We start from the raw sequence: 25,603 nt of genomic DNA on the forward strand, positions 1-25,603 counted from the left end.
TATATTGAGTTGACCTAAATCAAGTTGTGTTGATGCTGAGTAAAGTGTGAATGTCCCCTCTTATTGTTTTCTTAACCAAAACTGCACTGACTGGCAGTATGTCAGTGGAAGAGCAGATTCCTTGTGACCCTGATGGAATGCTCAGCTCATAAAAGCCTTTGTGCTTACTTGGCCTTGTTCCTGTCTGCTGTGGCTAATCATTTCAGTACCTGGACACAGACTTAATGAAACCTCCAAGGCTGTATCCAGGTAACCCTGCGGTCTCAGGGAATGGTAACAAAGGCTCTAATCAGGCCAGATGGTCAGCCTTCAGGTTCCTATTAAACCCTCGGCAGAGTGCAGGTAACACGCACCCACGCACGCACACACACACCCCTTCCAGAAAAGGCCCAACTTTCCTTTTCTTAATTATGTATGGAAAGTTTCTAATGGAAAAACATTTGGACAGTTAAATAGGTCATAGTTAGACCGATGATGGAAAAACACTGAAATAAAATGAAAGAAGCAAGAAAATAGGAAATTGTTGTTTATAATGTTACGCAAGTCATATTTTTATTATTCATTTCATGATATGTATGTTTTAGTTCAGGCATACTCAAGGACAGAATTCAGAACATGTTATCTGTATGTCTTTGTCTGGAATTAGCACAGAGTTCACAGTTGTTTGTTTTAAAAGCACCAGTGTCACAAAGGGTAAGTCACTAGACCCGTTTTATAGATTGTGTTAGTGTTCTAGTACTGTTCCTCCTCCAAGCCTGCTGTGGTTTGCTCTCAGATACATTTAAATCCTGTAGGATTATACACCCACTTTATCTCTCGGTGTCTCATGTCTATGACGTATGAATCATTAAGTGGTTACATAAAGTAAGTGAACACCGGTACGAGGAGTGAGTTACAGACTGTTCTCCAAGAAAGTTGTCTACAGAAAACCAATAGGGAACTGATAAAGAAACTGGCTAACACATCATCCAGTTGCTCTTAGACCTGTGTAGTAACATTGTAATTAACACAGGAAAAACAGAAGAAAAAAAATTACCAGTTCAGAAATAGTCTTACTTTATAATGCCTGCTCCAGATATTAGAAAGGTCATTCAGCCCCAATGTACACACAAACACTTCTAAAGAGGGTGAACAGTAGCCTCATCAAATATTTGCCTGCCACTAATAGAAGCACATCTCCAACAAAAGGAGTGGACTGCTGTGATGATGATGTAAGACTGTTCTAGTGTGGGGTGTTGCGTGGCAACCAGCACCTCTACAGTACAGTCAATCATCTTCATCTGAGGGAGGCAGGCAGTCTGACAATGGACACTTATCCAGGCAGAAGACTAGCCACTAATGGAGCATAAAGCCTTATATTCCTATTCTGTTCACCAACCCTCCTGTCTGTCTGCCTCTACTCCTGACGGCTGCTGGCATTACATCACGTGGCTAATATGGAAAGATGTACAGGAGAGGAGAAAAGGCAATGTAGCCTACTGTAGACTAGAATGAAGGGGGTGCCTTACTGTGGCTGCTGGTGGTATGACAGATATACCAGGAGTGGTCGGAGGCAGTTGGAACCGGTCGGAGAATTCACACAGAGAGGCTTTGTTCACAGTCTAGTCAAGCACAGCTGAGAGGGATTTAATGTTGGGAGACAGATAAAGGAAGACATCCTAAACACGAAAGACTACAGGAAAGAGAGGACAACCCCACTTTAATAGATTATTTAATCTATAGAATTAAACATTTATCCTTTAAAACCATACAAAATTACTTGCATCATGGTTGCATCATGATTATACAGACATGCAAATGCATTAACACATTGTAAATAAAATAAACAATAGCGTCAACTGAAATGTTCTAAGAGGCTCTTTGGATCAGTATAGACACTCAGTTCAGTCATAGTAGGTGTAAGGAGATGCTCTCTATAGCTGTTCAATACTTAGCAGGCCTCATCAGCAGCAGTAAGTAATCTGATCATTGCATTCATCTGGCTGTACATAACTAATCTGAAAGCCTGCCTGCAAAATGCTACTGTACTGTAGTGCAGCAGCTGCAGAGAGAGTCCATTCAAAGCCTACACACGTTGTTTGTAGCTGCCGTAGGCATTCATGCAGCATCCATGGATTCATTCATTTGGATCGTCAAAGAGGAGTACTAAGGCAATCTGTTGTCAGAGTGTGGACCAGACTACTGTATCATCAAGGCAGGTCTCTAGTCAGAACTGCAGTAAAGGCAGCAGGCAACTGGACACCGTTCTGGCTGAGCACACAGTTAACTTCCTGGATGTTCTTACGTAAACTATCAGGATCACAGAGGGGCCGGAGGTCATCAGACATTTCTAGCAGCCGCAGGAGGAATGCTGCCCTGGCCCACAGGCCACACAGGGCGCCATGGAAACTAGAATCCATGAGAAGAGCCAACCAGGCCGGGTCCAGGGTGTCACCTAGAATGGAAGAACAGTTAAAGGGATACTTCGGGATTTTGGCAATGAGGCCCTTTTATCTTCTTCCCCAGAGTCAGATGAACTTGTGGATAGCATTTGTATGTCAAATGTTTGTTTCATGCTAGTAGATACCCATAGACTTCCAGTCATTGCGCTAATGCTAGGTAGCATTGGCTTGCGAAACTACCTCTAACTTCTTACATACGGAGACATAAAAATTAGACATAAAAATGGTATCCACAAGTTCATCTGACTCTGGGGAAATAGATAAAGGGCCTCTGTCAAAATCCCGAAGTATCCCTTTAAGCTCACATAATACTTTCAGCCAAGACATTTTCAGTACTTTACATGCACACTAATAATTAGATATTAAACTGATTACGGCAGTAGGCCGAGTATGGCAATAGTCAAGTAAACACTTTACTCTGTTTATCTTAAAATCGGCGTGAGGTCAAAATCAGAGTAAGCATACGCTGCTTAAAACACCTGGTTTTCAGAGCAATCGTTCAAGTTATTGGGAAATGTAAACAGCTTAAAATCGGTGTTCCAGCGGTGTATTCGATCTGAACATGTGCCAGCACCGGTAGCGCAAGCCTCCCTCTTATGCGCGAGTATCTTAGAAATGGTTCACATACAAACTTTATATGCCCGAACTCAAATAGGCTTCGCAAAAATAACGTGGTCGCTGTGGTAGAACGTTTATTTTCATTGGCGATTTTCAGCATTTATTTAAGTCTCCTCAGGTAGCTTGATTTCAGATGTGCCCATGTAAACATGATTATTAGGGAAATCGTTCTTCTTGCAAAGCATGTAAACATTTTAAACAAACTTATATTAATGTCTATCCACAATAATCATATTATTATGTGCATGTAACCATACTCATTCTGTAGCTTTCAGACACAATCAGTAAGTATGTGGTCCTTGGCCTGTGTGTTACCTGGCTGGAGGTCTTTACAGACCCGGAGGTTCTCCAGCAGGTCTGTAACATTCTCCCTGGCCCACACACCCAGGCGTTCTACCACCACTGAGGATGCTGGGTACTTTTCAGCAAGCTGAAGCAGGTATGGAAGCAGACATGCTGACATCACAGACGGTTCTGCAAATACGTTGGCTTCATCCTGCTCATAGAGACTGGCACACCTGTGGAACAGAGAGGGATTGATGAACAACAAACAAAACAAAAGACATACCCTGTCTACATGTCATGAGTTTGTTGACTACCTGTGTGTGTGATGACTCACCCAGTGTCCCTGGCCTCCCTCAGTACTGAGCTCAGGTCAGACTGGGGCAGGTGACACAGCAACACCTCCAGGACACCAGGACTATCCCAGCATTCCTCCAGCAGCAGCTCCAGCAGGAAGGGCAGAGCCTGGTTGACCTGCATCAGGTACATGCTCCTCTCCCCTCCTCCTCTCCTGGCTTGGCAGAGTGTGGAGGCAAAACCGGCCGCTTTTATCCTCACCTGCTGGCTCTCATCCTGCAGCAGGTAAAGCCCTGTGTTGATCAACCTGCATAGGAAGAAAAACAGAGAGGACATTATTATTATGACGTGAGACAAACAGCAGTAGATTGTGACAAGGTCAGTATGCAGTATGCATACAGTATTTTACTTTTTAACCTACGTCCCTGCTTTAGATCTCTACCTAGTGCTGAAGATAGGGAGAGGAGTGTGGTCCCTCAGGGCCGTGCTCAGTAAGGGGGCCCCAGCATGACACAGGGCCCAGGCACAGGCCATCCTGAGAGCCTCAGGGGCCTCCGGCCCCCGGTGGACCTCCAACAGACTGCACCACCGAGGGAACAGAGATGTCTGAAGACTGATACAGAGGAAGAAGAAAAAGAGTGTGAATGTTCAGTATGTTTTTTGTGGATCTGACACAATAATGACTTGTTGTTGTAAAGTAAATTAACAGAGAAAACAGAGAGGAGTGCGCTGTGCAGAATTTTGTATCCTGACCTTTGGGAGAGCAGCAGGCTGGCAGCACACAAGGCCTGGGAGAGGAACTCTGGCCCCCCTCTGTGGCCCTCTAGGGCCCCCAGAAGCAGCTCCACACACTCCAGCAGGACTAGACCCTCCAGGGGGGAAGAAGGGGAGGGCTCCTGGGACAGAGTAGGGTCAGCCCCAGGAGTCATCACTGCCACTAGGGTTGTCAGATATGTCCTGCTGTACTCTACACTCTGGTCCAACAGCGCCTCCTTCAGGTTGGCCTGAGTACAGAGAGGAATGTTAAACACCATTCCCCTAAAACACAGCATGGTCAGGTCACCATTGTCAAATCAGGAATGTGGCGTCATTAAAGGGTAGCCAATAGGTGGGAACACTTTGCTGTCCAGAAACTGAAAGAGGTATAAAACAGGGGCACTGACACAGGCATATTGATGAGACAACTTTTACTTCACTACATTCCCAAAGAAAATAGTGTACCTTTTACTCCATACATTTTTCGTGACACCCAAAAGTACTCATACATCATAACACAGCAGAGAAAAAGGATGGATATCCTTGACTGTATTGGTCTAGATCAGATTTCCCTGACCCTGTTAAGTGAGTGTATATAATATCTGTGAGCTGATACACCCATTAATTTTCATGAGGAAAAAAAAGATTCTCAGCTTGATTTCAGCCCCATGCAGCATTGTGTTTAAAGTCAAACATATCTTTAGTGCCTTGAATTTCTCATATTGTATGTTGAAAACTAATCGTTTAAAACTGTTGGTAGGTTTTGGACAGGGTGACTTTCCCAGCATGCTCTAGTCTAGACAGGGTGTTCATGTCTCACCTGCAGTGCCGTCTGCAGCACCTGTTGCATGCTGGTCCCACTCCATCTCCGCCTCTCCGCCGCCCAACTGACCAATGACAGCCTCAGGTCGGAGCTCTCTGTGGAGAAACTCCCCCACACCTGGCAAGCCCACCTGGGCTCTGCACACAGGAAGTGGATAGCGTTCTGATGGAAGGAGGCGGACCCAACCTGTAAAATGGCATGCCATAAACCTTAAGTATGGTGGTACGGCTAACACAACCTCACTGATATCAGTTAGAACATACCAAGATGATGAAGATGACAACAAATCATGACAAAGTATCTCTGGATAAGAACTGTGTGTGTGTGTGTGTGTGTGTGTGTGTGTGTGTGTGTGCACATGTGTGTGTGAGAAAGACAGGGTCTGTTGGGTACCTTGAGCCTTTGGTGTGGTGAGTGGAGCTCTGACAGGAGCACATCCCTCATCTGGTGGAGGAACCCCTGAGAGCAGAGCCCCCTCAGCAGGCCTGCCACACCCAGGTAGGCCCCACGCACCAGGGGGCAGTGCTGAGCCCCTGTCACCAACCACAGTCTGGACTCTACACGGTCCACCACGTCACAAAGGGCATCTGGGGGAGGACTGGGGAAATAACACAAATTACAAAACCTGACAGCGCCTTAATCACAGAATAAAGAGAACATGAATTATAGAATCTCTATGGCCTCCATAGAATCCTTCCCTGTTTGTTTTCCATTCTGTAAACCCTCACCTTTGTGTGCATAGACCCCTGTCCAGGATGGCTCTGATCTGCAGTAGCTGTCCATGCAGACGATTGTGACAGCTGGGGTCCTGGGGCTCCGGCAGCTCTCCTGTCAACCGGAGCAGGGTGCTCACGTATTGGGAGGGGGGCGTCATGGCAACCAAGGCTTTGGAGGTCATGACCCTCACACTGTAGATAGGACTGGCAGCCAGCTGGAGCAGTGGAATCAGGAAGTCTGACAGAGTCCTGCTGGGAACAAAGGTTACATGGACCAGTTTACATACTGCAGGGAGATGCACAGAACACTGTAAATGAATACAGGTTTGTTATCCTTAAACAGGTCCATGCACATAATCACCTGCTTCATTGAGTAGATGCAGCTATGAAGGGATTCTTTAGCTTGACTGTTTGATGAAATTTAAACAATGACATGAAAACAGTAATCACCCTGTTTGGTCTTGGACCCCTCGCTGGAGTTTGGCCAGGAGGGTGAGGACAGGGTAGAGGGAGGGGTGCAGGCGGAGCCGGGCCTCCCCAGAGGGACACTGCAAGTCCTCTGCCGCCCCCCTCAACTCTCCCAGGAGGAAGGGCTGCAGGGCAGGGTAGTGGGTGAAGAAGGCGGGGGGAGACATGCCATGCTGGGTGGAGCCCTCTTCACCTCCAGAGCGCTGACCCAGCAACCTTGAGCACAGAGAGCCTGTGCATGGGAAAGGGTTCAGTCAGAGGGAGCACAATAACAAATGAATAATTTAACATGCATGTCTGATAGCTACATGAAAGAAATTGGAGCAGACCGCGCAAGTGCACCAAATGGATTCTCTCCCGGTCTATATAATCTAATGTTTGAGCTGGTCAGTTTCAGAGAATACAAATTACACTGAAACCTGAGCTTTGACTCTGTCCACAGTGTGTGCATTACAGTAGTGAGAGGAGAGATTGTCTTATTACTGTAGAGCTGCAGGGCAGCATTCCTCATGGCCCAGCAGGGGGAGCTGAGGAGGGTCAGGGACAGGATGGCCACAGCCGGGGCAAACTGCAGCACAGCCACCCCCAGCCCAGAGCCTCGTACCAGGGCCTGCAGGGTGTGGACTGCACACACCTGGAGGAGAGGAGGGGGAAAGCCAACATTAGACAGCATGCTAACTGACCTGGACTTGAGTATCCTATTGGCATGTGTGTATCTCGATGGCTGTGCATCTCATCTGTGTTCGTGGTAGGTAATGTACATGTAGTGCATGTGTATATTTCATGGGAAGTAGTGTACGTGCGTGTGTATATCTGGCTAACATTTGGTGAATTCATGATGTGTATTACCTGTGGCAGGTCCAGCGTCTGGTCCCATTCCTGGGGCAGAGGGGACCTGGCTGTGTCCAGCAGGGTGTGAATGCTGTGGGCCAGGAGGGGCCGGGCCTTACTGGCCTCCTCTGCTGACACAACACACAGGATGAGCATGGGCAGCCCTGCCGCCCGCCGGGTCACTGACGTACAGCGAGACTGCAGCACCTCTAGCCCCTGGAGAGAAAACCCCATATCAGTTAGCACACACACAGTTTAACCATACTAGCTAAATATGCATGCAACATAGCTTCATTGTTGCAGGTAAAATTAGATATGAATTGGCAGAGAATGATAAGGTACATCACTGGCCTGGACCTAAAACATACTCTACAGAAACCTTTACCCCATGATAGCTCTGTGTGCGGTGTGGATGAGTCCCTCAAAAGGGCATGGATCAGAGATTACCTGCTTCAGCATGTGTGCTGGGATATCCCTGAGCTCTGGGTCACTGCTGCTCAGGAGACAGGCACAGAACCTGGTAAAGCCCACACAGCAGCCCTCTACTGCCCCCTGGGGGATAGAAACATGTATGTCAGGACTGAAGATGCGACAAGAAGCTTTGAGTTGTGACCCATAGATGGATGTTATGTCCTTCTTACCCAGTGGCGGCATTTGAGAAGAATGTTCTTGAACACTTTAGAGGCCCTCTTCAGGTCTTCTAAAGTTAGAAAGGATTCTGTCTGTTTGGCCTGAGCAAGGATTCTCTCCACCAGAGAACCTAGAAAGATTCCTATTTCCTGAAGAGGAAAACATAACAATACTTATTGAAGGCCAGAATGTATTTCCTAGTGGTGCTGAACATTTGTTATAATGTGCTGCCGGGTGGTCAGTGTGAGTGTTGATCGGTTTTATGTAGAGTACCTTGAGGGAGACCCAGCAGCAGGTGAGGACCAGGCTGTGTTCCTCAGACAGCAGCACACACTCATCCCCCTCCCCCTGGTCCTCTCCTGCCACCTGGCCTATCAGAGAGGTGATGGCATTCCCCATGTCACAGAAAGATGGGGGTACATCTGGAAAAGACAAGGGAGCGGGGTGAGACAACCATTCCATATCAATTTTACCCTTCTCCTTCTCCGATCTTCTCTTTTATGATGTCTCTTTACTGGTGATACCTTTCTCATCACCGCAGGCGTCCTGGTCTCCATACAGCACACCCAGGAGGAGCAGAGTGATCCTCTCCAGGAGAACCAGGATCTCTATGGTCACTCTGTGATCGACCACATCACACAGGGTGTTAGGTACCTCTAGTATACACCTCTCTAGGGCAGTCAAAATACCTGAAACAAATACATCACTCAAATAAGGTTGCAATGTCAAATGCTTTGGAATTCAACATGTTTATATTTATAAGCTGTTAGATATCTGCAAAATTACATTTTGTGAAATAGCAATGATGCAACAGGTCTCACCATGTATGGGTTTGGTCCTTGCAGCAAGCATCATATCATCCTTAGCAATCAGGTAATGCTGCTCGAGTTCCTTGAGTAGATACCTGACCAGAGTAGAGGCCTTTGAGTCCCCAGAACTGACGTAGTTGATACGGCTGTCCAGCCAGGGCACATGAGACTGACCTCCAGACCTTCAGAGAGGGGGTTATGCTACACAGAGTTAGAGAACCAGAACTCTGGGTACAGGGGGTGTATAAATTAAGCACTACTTACTTCTGGAGGAGGACCTTCATGATCAGAGCTCCCATCTGAGCCTCCGGTACACGGGGACTGCAGAGGAGCAGTTCTGCTCGGCCAAACAGCACAGGAGTAATGTCCTCCAGAAAACTAGGTGGGAAAAATCTCACCAGTAACCCTGCAGAGAGCTCCCGAATCTACATAGGAAGAAAATAGAGCAGAGAAAATACATTATTTCACTTATCCTTCTGTCACTCACAATGTATTAAAAATACAAAAATGAATTTGTAACATAAGTATTAAGTCTACCTCATTGGTGGAATCCTCTAAACAGCCAATAAGGACCAGCTGTTTTGATCTAGAGAAGAAATCCCACCATCCTCTCAGCCTTGCCCAGTTGATCAAAGAGGCCATGTTAACTACAGAAAGGGAACAAAAACCTTTTGGAATTAGCTTCATACAGGCTTTAAAGCCCCAGAATGAAGAGTCAACCATCTCATGCCCCCTTTACTGACCTGGGGGCTGGCCCTTCTTCTTGTCTGGGCTCCAGGTGTCTGTGCACGTCTCTAGTACAGCAGACAGCAGCAGCAGGACAGTCTTCTTCCTCTGGTAGCTGTGTCCTGGTGCCAGATAGGACAAGGGCAGCTGGGACAGCCAGTCCACAAACCCTACAATGATCAGCATAAATAGGATATTAATAAATTGCACCTCACAGCTAGACGGGACAAGGAAAGACATTTTAAAACCATTATTTAGTGCTTCAAACTTTCACAGCTCTCACCTACTCCCTGATCAAGTGCCATCTCTGTCTCCTTTGTGAGGCTGGCACCACCGTCTCTTTTTCCCTTCAGTCCTCTGAGGTGGGCCAGGCAGCTGTCTCGGATCCGGACCAGAAACCTCTTCACCCCCGCCTGGAGGTGCTGGCGGAATGGTGACGACTCACTGTTGAGGTTCTGGGGGATGAAGGTCCTCATGGTAGACAGCTCCTCCGGCGTCGGGCTCTCTTTGGTCTTTGGGCTGCAGCACAGCAGGTTGAGGGCGGCCAGGCGGACTCTATCGTCCACACATCCGAGGGCGAGACGGAGGGTCTCCAGGGCAGAGCCACTCTCCAGGGCCCAGGGGGAGCCTCCACAAGTCGCTCGGCGGGCACTCATCACACAGGCCCAGGCATGGAGGTGCCCTGGAGAGGCAGGGTCTAGAGGGGCCAGCAGGGGCTCCACAGCAGAGGGGAAGACCCGCAGAGTCCAGGGCAGCAAGTGGCTGGAGACGTTGTTCTGAAGAAGGGTCACGTCAGAGGTCAAGGCCTCCAGCAGAGTGGACCGCCAACGCCTGGCCCACTGATTGGCCAGATCCAGCTCCAAGGGAGGAGCATCCTGGGCCACTTCCTCACACAGCTCCCGTCTCTGCTTCTGGATCAGACACTTGTAAAGCTCTGAGGCACATGGGGACAGATAATTGGTGGACATGCACTTCAGGAGATGGTTGGGAAGCTCAGAGTACTGCTCCAGCACCTGAGGGGTTAACGGAAAATGAATTATAATCACAATTTCCACAACTGAACATACACTTTGACAGAGGTTAAGATTACTTTGTATACCCTCACCAAGTCAGTGCCTACATAGGGGAGCAGTGAACAGAGGGGGAAGTATTTGGCTTTGGCCTCCCAGGGCAGTTTGGTTATGCGGTGCAGTAAGGAAATGTGTAGATTCTTCTGTGTGTCTCCAAAACGCTGGCAGTCCATCTCATAGATCTCCAGCAGCAGGCAGAACGCACTGCGCACAACCTCTGACACACCCTCGACCTGGGAATGTGTTAGGAGAAATGGGATGTTATTGTTACTAATATACTATTACACCATTACTTTGATAAGGAGATGACTGGAAACTTACTGGACTCTCAGCATTGTTCCAGATGACCTGGATGAGTTGTTGTCTCAGGCTAGAGTCATCAGGCAGCAGGGGAGCACTGGTCACCTCCCAGATCTCAGCTAGACTCTCCTTAACACTCTTCAGCCACAGTGTTAACACTGCCATCAGACATAGGTTTTAATAAACGTTGATTTGATTCTCAGGTTTTCTTAATTTCATTACGTTTGCACGTACAGAAACACACTGGTTTTGTTTTACAGTACCTTCAAAGACGTAGTAGTGACAGTCAAGCTTCTCCTCACACAGAGCAGAGACCAAAGGAAACAAACCATCCAGGAGTAGACAAGTCTGAAACAATAGATAGAAAACCCTAAATCAGAAACGACAAGTGACATTTTCTAAATTGGCCAAGGAGAATTTCATAAGAACGAATGAAGAAGATATCAGTTAGCATGAGCAGTCTGTGAGACATACCCCTGTGGTGTCCACCTGACTGACTAGGATGCCCCTTCTACAGCAGGTCAGCAGACCCCTGCTCACGGCCAGTCTGTCCACTCCGTCCTGCGCCCGGGGGCTGCACTGCACCTGGAGACCACCCACACACAGCTGCCAGGGCTCTGAGCAACACACATCAACCAGTGGCATTAAAAAAACACTTAATCGTCACAGTCCTTATATGAATAGGTTCTATATCGTGGAGCTCCGCCCCATAGGGGAGCTCTGCTCCTAGTGGTTTACCCTCTGCCCTAAGGCAGCATCAGCCTGAGACAAAATTATGCACACACCTGCAGCCAATAGGAGTACAGGTGTCCCTATAAGAGGGGATGCCTCCCCTCAATCTGCCTCCCTTTATCTTCAGCGACTGGACTAGACTGAAGAAGCCAAGAAGAGACGAAGAGAAGACTCAGGACGAAGAAAACGCAGTCGATTTTCCAGATCATCGACGTCGTCCTACAATGAGCACACCAAGCTTATCCATAGGGTAAGTATTTAACAAAAGCTCTTTTCAGAGCTCAATGTCGCTGTTCCCCTTGGTGGCTGTCACCCCCCCCCGACATATGTTTCGTGGGTCGAGGGACACAGCACGCCAGGGACGGCCTCATTAATCCCCCACTATGCGCCAGCTGCGCCCTCCTTTTTTGAAGGAGTGGAAGCAGCGTTGGGCATTTTTAGGGAGGATATTCCTCTTGAGGATGTGCTATCAGTGTTAGTCTCAGCTTCTGAGGCATCATCTGAAGGCGCTGACTCAGGAGATGACAGGGCTATTGGGGAAGAAATTAATATTCTATTGGAACAATTCATTACACTGACCCAGATGTTTAACACCCCTTTTCCTTCTGGAAATTGTGAGGTCATTACATCCCTGGATGATGACGCCACAGCCTCTCTGTGCTCTGAATTCTCAGGTCTCATTGAGTGGGCTGCTAAACAGCGGGAGATTAAGCTGCCCCCCATTCCCTCCAACCCGGAAGTGGATATGAGGAAGGGCGGCCGTTACTCTCGCTACAGCTTGGCGTCAGACGGCGGCCTCCAGCAGCAAGGGAGCGGGCCTCGCCCCCCCTGCAGCGCCAGAGGTGCCGGCGAGAGAGGTCATTAAAGCGTCATCCTGGCATCACCCGAAGGGCGGCCGAAGAGACGCCGTTTATGACAGGCGAGGGGGAGAGAACGGAAGACGGCACAGCGCCTGCTGTGACCGAGCCCACTGTTCCCCCCCACCCTACCGTTGAGTGTATGGAGGATAATGTTTTTTGTTGATGTGTGTAATAAAGAGTTGGCTCTACTTGACACTGTCAAAAAAGAGCCCCTTTTCAATAATACATCCGAGAGCGTTCGACCTTCCTCACTCTCGCTCTCTCTCTTACCACTATGAGTGCAGCTCAGCCCACCATGGTGCGTTGCTGAACGCACACATAAGGCAGGTATATAAAAGGTATTAAGTGTACCTTATAAAGACCTCACTTTACAGACTCCTAGGAGTGCTGTAGTGAGTGTCTCACATAGCAGGCTGCAGTCTCAGCCAGATAATGGCATGATGACGCGACCGCTATTCGGGACGGCGCTCTGTCTCAGGCTAACGCCTCAGTCAGTGCAGTTCAGACCCGTGCTGCGTTCACGGAGGGCCTGATTACTACGGTTACGGGCGTAACCAACGTATCGGCGCCCCGTTTCTCTCAGAACGCGCTGATAATAACCACATTGGGGATGGCGCACTATCACAGACTAAGGTCTCTGTTAGTACGACCCAGACCCATGCTGCGTTCAAGAAGGGCCCGATTACCACGGTCACGAAGGTGCCAGTGTATCGGCGCCCCCACTTTCCTTTGAACGCGCTAATACTCACCACACTGAGCGTGACTCAACCCACCAGGGGTGCAGAGTTGAACACACACAGAAGGTGAAAGTTAAGAAGGTATCAAGGCGCCGCCTTGTTTTACCTCATAGAGACCTCATACTACAGACTTCTAGGAGTACTGTAGTGAAGGGCTCTGATAGCGAATTGCAGTCACCTAAGATGACGCAATCGCTTGCTGGGGATGGTGCCCTGCCGCAGGCTGTGGCCTCGGTCAGCGCAATTCAGACCCGCGATGCGTTCAAGGAGGGCAGGAATACGACCGTTACGGGTTTAACCGACGTCCCTGCTCCTCTTTCTTTCTCAGAACGCATTAATAGTTCCTCTCCCTTTCACGGGAGGCCCACCTTGGGCTGTTCCACCACTTCACTGTTGGGGAACAGTGGCGGTAAGGGCCATAGAGGAATACAGGTCCTTCCTACTGGATGCACCACAGCTTCGCGCCCAGCCACTTTCTCTGCATTGCTGGCAGTGGCGAAGAAGCTGCACCCTCTCACGCTGGCTAGAACAGACGTTGCAGAAGGGTTATGCTCTCCAATTCCACCGGACCCCACCCCCGTTCAGGGGAGTGGTGGAGACGGTGATGAAAACGCCAGACAAAGTGGCCGCTCTGATGACAGAGATTACAGAACTTTTGGCGAAGGAGGCGGTGACAGTAGTTCCCCGGGAACACGGGCTATATTCGCCTTATTTCCTAGTGCCCAAAAAGACGGGGGGAGTGAGGCCGATTTTGGATTTACGCATTCTCAACAAGAGCATAACCAAACGGCCCTTCCGAATGCTAACGACAAAACGTCTGCTGGAATGTGTCCAGAGAGGGGACTTTTGTACGAGCATAGACCTAAAGGACGCGTACTTTCATGTGCCGGTTCAGCCGCGTCACAGGAAGTTTCTGCGGTTCGCCTTTCAAGGGGTGGCGTATGAATACACGAGGATGCCATTTGGGTACGCCCTGGCACCTCGCACATTTTCCAAGTGTGTGGAGGCGGCATTGGAACCGTTGCGTCGTCAGGGAATACGGCTACTAGCCTACCTGGACGACCTACTGGTTCTCGCCCCGTCAGCAGAGCTGGCGATCACTCACACAACACAGACAGTGATACATCTCACAAGTCTGGGGTTTGCTGTGAATTGGAAAAAGAGCGCGCCCTGGCCCACTCATCAGATTGTCTACCTGGGGCTACAGCTAGACACTGTAATGATGAGGGCTCGAATTTCGGACCCCCGAAGGGTAGCCTTGTTGCTAGCCCTGAGGAAGTGTCGTCCGAATCACACGGTGACGGCGCTGTCGATCATGTCACTTTTGGGTCTCATGTCGTCAGCCCACTCTGTGGTTCCGCTGGGACTCCTGCATATGCGCAGGATGCAGCGATGGTTCGCCCAACTAAGACTAGACCCTTTGCGTCAACGTCATCGGTTGGTGGTGGTTCCACTCTCGCTCAGTGCAGATCTGAACTATTGGAGAAACCCGCGCGTTCTCACGCACGGAGTCCCGATAGGAAAGGTGTCCTCTCACATCCCAGTATTCACGGATGCCTCCCTGACAGGATGGGGAGGGACATGTCAGACTCAAGCGATAGGAGGTGTGTGGCCTCAATCAGGTCGTCATATCAACCTCTTGGAGTTGGAAACGGTTCGACTGGTTCTGACCCACTTCGCGTCTACCCTTCGGGGTCGCGATGTGCTGGTCTGGTCAGACAACCGGACCACAGTAGCTCACATAAATCGCCAGGGAGGAGTCAGGTCTCCTGCTCTCCATCGGGCGGCAGAGGAACTGTGGCTGTGGGCTCACGAGCACCTTCGCTCATTGAGAGCAGCACACATTCCGGGCTACTTGAACGTAGGAGCAGACCTCATGTCAAGAGGGGGTCCTCGAGACGACGAGTGGTGTCTGCATCCGGACATTGTTCTCCAGATTTGGGAACAATTCGGGAGAGCCCAGGTGGACCTATTCGCGTCACGTGTGAACGCGCAATGTCCTCTGTGGTTCTCTCTGAGGGAACAGGACGAACCGCCACTGGGAAGGGACGCCTTTGCGCACCAACCATGGCCGAGAGTTCTCCTGTATGCATTCCCTCCGCTGTCCTGCATTCTCCCACTGCTAGCCAGGGTGAGGTCAGGGGGGCTGTCAGTGATACTGATAGCGCCCGATCGCCCGGGGGCTCCGTGGTTTGCGGAGATGAGTCAGATGTTGATTGCGCCACCTTGGCCAATTCCACATCGACGGGACCGCGTTGTCTCAGGCGGGAGGCACGATAGGGAAATTGCCCATAATCGGCCAACCACTGAAGGCCTGGCTGCTGAGAGGGACAGGCTAGAGCGCCGTGGGTTATCTGATGCAGTGATCAGGACCATACAGGGTTCACGTGCCAGTTCCACTTCTAAGATGTATGCCAGTAGATGGAACGTTTTTTCACGATGGTGTGTCACACAAGGTGTAGACCCCATGAGCTGTCAGGTGGAGAGTATTCTCTCTTTTCTACAGCTCATGTTTGATAAGCAAAAATCGCCTGCCACTATTAGGGTGTTTGCAGCAGCGAGTTCAGCTTGTCATGAGGGGTTTGGCAGAGACAATGTCTTTAGCCACCCTCTAGTGAAACGCTTCCTATTAGGAACGCGGCGACTTAGGCCAACACCTAGAGTCACGCTTCCTCAGTGGGATTTGGCTTTGGTACTCGAAGCGCTATGTAAGTCGCCGTTCGAGCCATTGAATCAAATACCCCTCAAGATGCTGTCTATTAAGACAGCACTGTTGCTCGCTTTGACTACAGCTAAGCGGGTCAGTGATTTGTGTGCTCTTTCGACGAGACTTGACTGCCTGGCCATCAATGGTGACCTGAGCAGAGCAGTGTTACGTCTTAACCCGGCATTTGTGCCGAAGGTTATTAAGAGTTCATATAGGTCACAGACCGTGGAGCTGTGGGCTTTTTCTCCTCCTCCTCATAGAGAGAGGAGTGAGGAAAAGCTCCATCACCTGTGCCCGGTACGCGCTTTGGCGTGTTACGTCGAGCACACAGCAGCGATCAGGTCATCGCCTCAGTTGTTTGTGTGTCACGGTGCGGCTGCACTAGGTAGACCACTTTCAAAACAGCGGTTGTCTCACTGGCTTTGTGAAGGCATTGAGACAGCTTATGAGGCAGCGGGGCGGCAATTGCCTCAGGGTATCAGAGCTCACTCCACTCGTGGAGTAGCGGCTTCTACTGCCCTTTTCAGAGGAACAGGGGTAGAGGATATCTGTAGAGCAGCATCCTGGTCGACGCCGTCTCCATTTATCCGTTTCTATCTCTTAGATATGTCTTCTAATTCTCTGGCTCGATCTGTACTCAGCGTGGCTGAAGGGAGATCTTGAGCAAGATAGAGAGGAGAAGCAAGACTGTGGACATAGGTTTCCATCAGGTCCGCTTTGGTTAGGAAGACGTGTTTTTGATAGATGTGTTTTCTAACTCTTTAGCTCGGTTTGTACTCAGCATAGCTGAAGGGAGATCTTGAGCTAGGAAGAGAGGGAAAAGCAGGACTATGGACAGGGTTTCCATCAGGTCCGCTTTGGATAAGAAAACATATTTTGTGGCATGAATCCTGACTGACAAGGTTAGTACAGTAGAGGCATGCGTTGATTAACAGAATGTGAGGTCATCTATCTGCCTGTTCAGTTAGTATGACTCATGTTTTTGTTCCTGCCCACTAATCTCTGGGATTCCATTGAGTGAGTGAGGCGGTCTACCGCGTTTACAATGTAGAGTGACACTTGGTGTCATTCCATTAGTGGTCAGTAGTGTTTTCACAGGATATTGAGGCACATCTATCTGCTAGTACAGATTAGTATGGCTTCTATTCTGGTGATCTGCCCACTAGTCATTGGCATTGCCATTGGACTAGGTGGGGCGGGTCTTTCACCGATGACGCGGTATATTGTGACGCCCGTAGGGGTTTTTAGTTGCAGTACTGCGGGACTCGGTTGCAGCCATTGCTAGGCCTGACTTTCTTGTTTAGATGGGAAGTGTTAGGCTCGGCAGGGAGTACATTTTGGAGCGCTACGCTCCGCCTTAAACCACTAGGAGCAGAGCTCCCCTATGGGGCGGAGCTCCACGATATAGAACGATTAGTTACCGGAGTGTAACTCCAGTTCTATGAGTGGAGCGGAGCCCCATAGGACTTAAGGCCCTGCCGACCCTCTCTAGTCTCGCTGAAGGTAAATATCTCGGGAGGCAGATTGAGGGGAGGCATCCCCTCTTATAGGGACACCTGTACTCCTATTGGCTGCAGGTGTGTGCAGAATTTTGTCTCAGGCTGATGCTGCCTTAGGGCAGAGGGTAAACCACTAGGAGCAGAGCTCCCCTATGGGGCTCCGCTCCACTCATAGAACTGGAGTTACACTCCGGTAACTAATCGTTTATGGTTCAAATCCTTCATATGTGTTGTGGTGATTTGGAATGTAAACAATAAACAATATAGAATGTAATCAAAAGTCAACATACAATGTCAACAATATGAAAGTCCTTGAATGTGTACCTGAGTGAGTGACTTGTAGCAGACTCCAGGCAGCTGCTCCTCCCTCCCCTCCCTCTAGTACCGTGTTGATCAGCATGGCCACTGTGGTCCCAGCCAGGAGACGGGTGTCCCTGTTGGAGCACTGCCCACACACAGAGGAAACAAGTAATATAATAATAATAATAATAATAATAATAATAATAATAAATGCTATTTAGCACACACTTTTATCCAAAGCGACTTAGTCATGCGTGCATACATTTCAACGTATGGGTGGTCCCGGGAATCGAACCCACTACCCTGGTGTTACAAGCGCCTTGCTCTACTAATTGAGCTACAAATGACCATGTAGTAAGAGTAAGAGCTGGACCATGGAGGGACATCAGGGAGAACAGACTGGCAAACCTGAATCGATGTAAAACACAGACCTGTCCCAGGATGATGTCCATTAGAGACTGTAGGATCCTCTGCATTGCCAAACTCCCCTGTTCCTTCTCCCACACCAGAGGGGCCACCTCACCTGGCAACAGCTGAAACACCTGCAAACACACCTGAAGGGACAGGTCCCAGATCAGTTAGACACCTACTAACACAGCCAACTCACAGGTCAATTCAGTGACAAGACGTCTTCTGAACGGTGCTTCAAATGAAAAAAGACAAGTACAATTTTGTTAACATGAGACAAGAGCCAGGAAGTTAAAGGTTGATAAAGTGCATATACAGTATTTACCTTGACAGCTTGGTAACACAGTGGGCCATTTCTCAAACCCTCCTGCTCCAGTATTACAGGGAATAACTCAGCAACTTTATTTATCAAGGAAGGGCAGGCCTCTCTCCACAGCTCACGACCAATAGAGCTGTCCTCCAGGAACATGCAGGCTGCAAACACAAATCACACAGAGGAGATAACATGGCACCTAAAATTAGGCCAAAAAGATAATAGTTCATATTGACAATGCCACTCACACTAAAACAAAGAACAATTCAAGATGATTCTAATCCACAACTAACCTCTCTGGAGGTCCCCAATTGATAATGCCTGAAAAGGAAAGATGCTGAAACATTATTGCATTGCTAAAGAATACTTCTAACCATGGATTCTTTTTAGAACAATTGACACATACCTGTTCCTTTCCCACTATGGTGGACAAACAGTGGTGGATTTCTCGAAAAACCAGAAAACGATTGACTTCCGCCAGATGTTGCAACATCTGTAATGGCATGATCAAATACATATTCAGAATAGCACTTTAGTTATTCAGCATTGAAAACATCACTTCTAGATGAAAGAGCTTGTTCTGGACCTGGTCTAATTTGCGACTGGCGATGTTAAACATCTGCATCTGCATGGCGACGAGTAGCCTGATGAGTGACAGGAGGAGCTTCTCCTCTAAACACTGGAGCTGCTTCACTGGGATCTTCCTCAGCAGCTGGCCTGCCTCCTCCAGACTGCGCTCTTTGCATCGCTTTATGCTGCTCCTGTTCAGAGACAAACATGCCATTAAGATGAGAGTGACACAAACGGTAAACAATGAATGAGTACTAATTGGTTGGAAATGGGAACAGTCGGAGTAGAGCTTGAACCAGTAACTCAGAGAGACAGCAGGGAGAACTGCTGCCACCAATGTAGTAAAGGAGAGAGAACAATCGCTGCAGGGCTTGAGTCAACAACCCTGTGGTTATTGTGGTGTGAATGCATTACCACCTGTGCCATGAAAGCCCAGATCGCTTGGCATAGGCAGTAGTACATTAATTAACATACAGGGAGGCTAAACATGCACTGTCATAACAACATCAGGGGTGTACTCATTATGGAAACAGTTGAACGTTTAAGCACCAAACGGAAGCATCAGAGCAAAACGAGAGTTTCTATTGGACAAATGCAGGTAGGTCCCTTCCCGTTTTGTTCCGTTTGCTTCCGTTTAAGAAACGTTTTGTAACATACTCGGTGTAATGAATAAAATACATTAAGCACTTGTCAACCAGATTTACCTTGAGCACTCATCAAGTTTGTTTATGAAAAGCTTTAACGTAGTGCTGACATCTGTGGGTATTTTATCCTCAGTGACCACACAGTCTAGTACAGCTTTCATCTGATCTTCGACCGATTCAACAGGCACCATTGTTTGTTAATTCCTAAAGTTTGTTTTAAAATTATCCCTGAAAAGAAAGAGAACATGCTTCCTCGTGTTTTTCTTGTCAAACTAACTCTACTGTTGTAGTTGAGTCGTTACAGAACAGTGTATGATGAATTACCGCCATCTAGTGTATAGGAGTATGCATTGAGTCAGCAAATCATCTTTGTGACATTACATTATGCTTTTGTTTTCATGTTTTGTTGTCAATTCATTAGGGTGCATGCAGAGAGTCTATATAATTGTGCATGTTGCAAATTTGCTTCTAGAAGTTAGCTATAACAGATGATGATGATTTTCTTGTCTGTTTCCGAAGTACACAACAGCCCCACGAGGGTCACTGTTGGCTGTCTCAGTAGTAGCTCTGGAGCATGAGCACAAGTAATCCCCTAAACTGTGATTGGTTGATATGTCGTTGCCATAGACATCTCTCTACAACACTTTGCGAAAATGGTGACTCCCTGGTGAGGCGGAACTATTGTGTTCTCTACTGCAGGTTGTAGGGAAGGTTCACAGATAGAACAATGAGGTTTAGTTATATAAATCTTTGGAAGGCTCGCAGTTCGATTCCGGGGAGGACTACGGTTAATTCCGGTTCAGGAAAAAGATGAGGAAGCCGATGCTGAGTTCGAATCAAGCAGCGCGTTGAGCAAAGTTGGTGAAGACGAATGATTGAATGGACAACAGTATTAGCGAAAACTGGAACAAAAAGGAAATTGTCTAAAATTGGAGTGGAAGATAGGTGTATGAATGATAATGAATCGCTTCTTGTTGGGATGCGTTTGTTGAGTAAGGATGCATATGTGGGACACCCGTTTGAGGTGTCGAAAATGGTGAAGTATGCGCTGGGAAAAGCGGAGTCTGTCGGTTACCAGGAGTGGTCTTATTTTGATTAATCGTATTTCTGAAGAACAGAGGAATATTGCAGTGAGCCTCAAAAGAATCCGAACAACAGAAGTTTTGTGTTTTGAACTTCGGAGTAGATACCCGTCAAATGAGTAATCTCAGGGGGTACGACGGATGTTCAGGTTGAATATCTGAAGAAAATTCCTGGTGTGGTCGGTCGGTGCCCGGCGTCTGACCTGCTGGGTGAATGGAGAAAAATAAGAGTCTGTCGGTCCGGTTTTTTATTTTTATAAAGAGCAAATACCTACGCATGTGAAGCTTGGTTATGTATGATACGCTGTAAGAGCTGTCGTCCCCAAACAATTGCAGTGTAAGAATTGTAAAGGATTTGGCCATGTTTAAAGTGTGTGCAGATGGACAGAGTATATTGAAGAACGGTGTGTAGAAGGAAAGTGGTGGTGATCATGATCCCGAGTTCCTGGAGTGTCCTGTAAGAGTGAAGGAGATTGAGGTGGCGATTGAGAAAAGTTAGAGCAGTCAATCGAATCTCCTATGCGGAGGCGTTTAAAATAATTGAGAAACAAGTGACGCTAGTGAAGATATGGTTGTGGACGCACCACAGCCTGTAGTAAATGTTTGCTACCAGTCAAAAGATACCCTGTGTGTTAAAAAGGTGGATTTTGTGGCGTATATTACCACAGTCATAAACTGTACGGCACAAGTCTCAAAGATGTCTAAGAAACTGGACATTATTGTGGCTGCGGCAGAAACGTTTTTGGGACTTAAAGATTTTACATATGAAGACTTGCAAGGGGTACTGGAGCTGGAAGACCCGTCCTCCTAGGTTGCCCTTGAGCTTGTGTAGGGATAATATATTGTAATGACCCGGCTGGGTCATAAAGTAAAAGAGAGACGGGCACCAGGTGTACAGGCAGAACACAGGTTTATTCCTGAATGGGCTATTGTTCAGGCCACAACCCACGCCGCTAAACCTCGAACATACACAAATAGAACATGTCAAATCAAGGGTCCCGAACAGAAGAGAAGAGAGATGAGACCGTAACCCCTATTTAAGCATTCCAAAACCCCGCGGGATTACCCATCATACCCCCCCAACCTTTCCATCTGTCCTGGCATATTTAACCCCTGCTAGCACCCATGAGAACGATAACACATCCATGAACACAGAACACAATACAGGGTCGTTACATAGCCCCCCCCTTTCTAAACCCTAGCCCCTAGGGTTACAAAACAAAATCCTTAAAACGACCCGGAGGTCGCATCAGTCTCTTGTGCCTCCCCTTGACTCTCACTGGTGGACCCCCAGAACACTCATCTGCCCCAATGTCATTTCCAGCGCCCTCCGAAGAGGCAGCCCCGTCCCAGGCTCAGCTTGCACTAGAGTCTCCTCGCTAGACTGTCCCCGTGTGCTCACATCAGAGTCCTCACTTCCATTCCCTACCGTTTTCCTCCCTCTGTAGGGCGCCAATCGATCCCGGTGGACCACCACCTTCCTGCCCCGTGGGGGAACCTCCACCCGGTACGTCACCTCCCCCACTCTCTCTATCACCAGGCACGGCCCCACCCAGGCACTGTCCAGCTTTGGGCACCGCCCCTTCTTGCGCGTGGGGTTGTGAAGCCACACGCGTTCTCCCGCTCCAAAGTGCCTCCCCCTAGCGCGTGAGTCATAGTGGCGCTTTTGGCGCATTCCTGCGTTCTCGAGTTGCTCTCTTGCGAAGGTGTGAGCCGCTTCTAACCGGTTCTGCAGTCGACGAACATAGTTCGGGCCAGGCAAAACCCCGTCGTCGTTATCAGGAGGGTGGCCAAAGCGTCAGTTCGGCTGGGGTGCGCAACTCACGACCTAACATTAGTAGCGCTGGGGAGCACGCAGTCGATTCCTGAACAGCCGACCTACATGCCATAAGAATAAACGGTAAGTGGGTGTCCCAATCTCTCTGGTGTTTTGAGGTAACGATAGCCAGCTGTTGTGCTAATGTTCTGTTAAATCTTTCCACCAGCCCATCACTCTGGGGGTGAAGCGGAGTAGTGCGCGTCTTCTCCGCGCCTAACCGTCTACACAACTCTGAGAACACCCGTGACTCAAAGTTTCTCCCCTGGTCGCTGTGTATAGACTGTGGCACCCCGAACCGACTGATTATTCCCCCTACCAATGCATCAGCTACTGTTTCTGCCTCCTGGTCTGGGAGAGCGTAAGCCTCTGGCCACTTGGTGAAGTAGTCCATAGCAGTTAGAATCCACCTGTTACCGCTGTCTGTGGTTGGAAACGGTCCAACTATGTCTACCCCCAGTCTCTCCATGGGCTCCCCTACTGGGAATTGTTGTAGGAGGGCGTGTGACTGACCTGGAGGTCCTTTCTTAGCAGCACACTCATCGCACTGCCTGCAAAAGTCCTCCACATCCCTCCTGTGCCTGGCCCAATAGAAGCCTTTACGTACGCGCTTTAACGTTTTGGAGACCCCAAAATGCCCGGCGCCTACTCCACCGTGAAGCTGCTGTAACACGCTCCCTTGCAGCCTTTTGGGAACCACTACCTGCCACGTCATTTCTCCAGTAGCTGGCTTTTTCCACCCCCTCTGGAGCACTCCCTCAGCCACTCTAAGGACTGAGAATTTAGCCCAGAGTCCTTTGGTGACTGGTGATAGAGGGGCTACTTCCCCCCATGGCGGTCGTCTTCTCTCTTCCACCCACCCCAGCACAGGACGCAGCTCTGCGTCCTCCTCCTGGCGACGCCTCCACTCCCCGACGTCCACAGCCTCAAGCTCCCGGCACTCTGTCACCCTCAGCTGACTCACCGTGGCGGTGACTCCCTCCTCCATGCACAGTTCCCTCTCTCGCTCCACCCGTTTGGCGCAGTACCCACAGCCGTCCTCAGCACACGGGCGGCGGGACAAGGCGTCTGCATTGCTGTGGCGAAGGCCGGCCCTGTGCTCCACCTGGAAGTCGTAGGGTTGCAGCTCCTCCAACCAGCGGGCGATCTAACCCTCTGGCTCCTTGAAGGAGAGAAGCCACTGCAGGGCGGAGTGATCCGTCCGCACCACAAACGGCAGGCCCCCCAGGTAGTACTTGAAATGGCGTACTGCTGCCACGACAGCCAAAAGCTCCCTCCTTGTCACGCAGTAGCGTTTTTCAGCCTTATCAAAAGTTCTGCTGTAATAAGCTACTACGTGCTCCCCGTCAGAACCACGCTGAACCAGCACGGCCCCCAAGCCCTCATTGCTTGCGTCGGTGTCCAGGATAAACGGACGGTTTGGGTCTGGTGAGGACAGGACAGGGGCCTCCACCAGGGCACGTTTGAGGGCGTCAAACGCCCGCTGGTGCTCTTCGGTCCACTGAAAAACAGTGTCCTTCTTGAGAAGGTGGTTCAAAGGAGCTGCTATCCCCGCAAACCCTTTCACAAACCTACGATAGTAGGATGCCAGACCCAGGAAGCTCTTAACCTCTTTTTTTCCCCTTGGAATTGGCCACCCCCTCACAGCCTCCACTTTGTCTGGCATCGTGCTGATACCCTCACCACCCAGCTGATGACCCAGGAACGCCAACTCCCTTTGCATGAAATGGCACTTTTCCGGGTGTAATTTTAGCCCCGCCCCGAGATCCTCTCCAGCACTCGCCTAAGTGCCCCCAGTGCCCCCTCAAACGACGTGCCGTGTACCAATATGTCGTCTAGGTACACGACACACTCGTCTCTCGGAACCCCCGCCAGCACTCTGTCCATGAGCCTCTCAAAGGTGGCAGGAGCATTACAAAGCCCGAAGCACAGCACCTTGAACTGCCAATGGCCCCTATCCGTGGAGAAGGCCGTTTTTCACGTGCCCCAGGCGAGAGGGGCACCTGCCAGTAGCCACTGCGCAGATCAAGGGAAGAGAACCACGAGGACCCTCTGACGTGGTCTAGCGACTCATCGATCCTCGGTATGGGGTAAGAGTCTTTAATGGTGACAGAATTTAGGCCCCTGTAGTCCGCACAAAACCTAAGTTTACCCCCTTTCTTAGGCACCATGACAACCGGAGCGGACCATGGGCTATCTGATGGCTCAATGAAATCAGCCGGCAACATGTCAGCAATAGCTGTGGCTGCTGCTTCCCTCTTGGCAAGGGGAATGCGACGGGGCCGAATTTTAATGGGTTGGTTGTCCCCAGTGTCGATGTCGTGCTGAACCAGGTGCGTTTGCCCTACCTCATCTTCCCCCCAAGCGAAGCTATCTTTAAAGTCAAACAGCAGCTGCTTTAACTGTCTCTGTTGTCTCTCATCCAGACCTTGACAGTTTTTCAGCCACACAGCCTCAACGGCGTCGATAACTTCCTCCTTCCCCCCGTCGGGCTGATGGGGTGAAGGAGCCAGTGTGTTTTGGGCTACTGGGATGCCTGTGCTTGCACCATTATGGGGAGTGAAGGTCGTTGCCGCCGGAGACAGCTGCTGGGATGGCACAACGACCAAAGGAGCAGCCGGGACGACCAGTGGAGTTTCGGCAAGCTTGGAGGAAGACGGAGGGACAGCCCTGCCCCCTGCTGGCCCTCCCGAAGGCGACATTCCCACTGTGGGCCCCCCCGACAGCCTCAAAGTGCCCGAAGCTAAGTCCAACTGAGCCCCACAGTTTTTCAAAAGTCCATTCCCAGTATACAGGGGTCCTGTACCGCTGCTACCCACACCGGACACCCCACAGTTCTCCCCCCCACAGTCACAGACACCCGACACTTCCCTAACATGGGGGCTAGCTCCCCCGTGACAGTCCGTAGCTGGACAAGGGTCGACTCCACCCGCACCCCAACAGGTAGTATGTCTGGTCTCACCAGGGTTACTGTAGAGCCCGTGTCGACCAGGGCCAAACATTCCACCCCCTCTACCTTGACGATGACATTGCAGAAGTCCCCAATGGTGGTACGTCCCACCACAACTACCGGACTAGGAAACACGGTGGCAGCTACACCCTGGGGAAGCAGGTCCCCACCCTCTTGCCTGCACTGCTGGGTACCTCTTCTGCTTACTGTGGGTTCGG

At 49.6% G+C, this 25,603-nt stretch overlaps 1 protein-coding gene across 2 annotated transcripts; it reads right to left on the minus strand.

Moving 5' to 3' along the window:
- Nucleotides 1-1,610: 1,610 nt before the first annotated feature.
- Nucleotides 1,611-19,795, minus strand: si:ch211-225b11.4 (thyroid adenoma-associated protein homolog). Of its 2 annotated transcripts, none has more exons than XM_041901144.1 (31): nt 19,598-19,795; nt 18,910-19,084; nt 18,730-18,816; nt 18,617-18,644; nt 18,336-18,484; nt 18,034-18,156; nt 17,627-17,747; nt 11,242-11,384; nt 11,031-11,115; nt 10,789-10,925; nt 10,503-10,700; nt 9,681-10,410; nt 9,415-9,567; nt 9,209-9,318; nt 8,936-9,096; nt 8,684-8,853; nt 8,387-8,551; nt 8,136-8,284; nt 7,874-8,011; nt 7,680-7,784; nt 7,251-7,448; nt 6,885-7,035; nt 6,384-6,633; nt 5,946-6,182; nt 5,611-5,815; nt 5,215-5,403; nt 4,392-4,642; nt 4,081-4,251; nt 3,679-3,945; nt 3,375-3,577; nt 1,611-2,434 (listed from the first exon to the last, which is right to left on the minus strand). In XM_041901144.1, the coding sequence occupies exons 1-31, from the start codon at nt 19,726-19,728 to the stop codon at nt 2,190-2,192; spliced, it is 5,625 nt and encodes a 1,874-aa protein (XP_041757078.1). In that variant the 5' UTR covers nt 19,729-19,795; the 3' UTR covers nt 1,611-2,189. The 2 variants fall into 2 exon arrangements, with proteins under 2 accessions (XP_041757078.1, XP_041757077.1); XM_041901143.1 differs by having other exon boundaries at nt 5,946-6,185.
- Between the last annotated feature and the right edge of the window lie 5,808 nt (nt 19,796-25,603).

Source organism: Coregonus clupeaformis, chromosome 16, assembly GCF_020615455.1.
Source record: "Coregonus clupeaformis isolate EN_2021a chromosome 16, ASM2061545v1, whole genome shotgun sequence".
NCBI classification, from domain to species: Eukaryota; Metazoa; Chordata; class Actinopteri; order Salmoniformes; family Salmonidae; genus Coregonus; species Coregonus clupeaformis.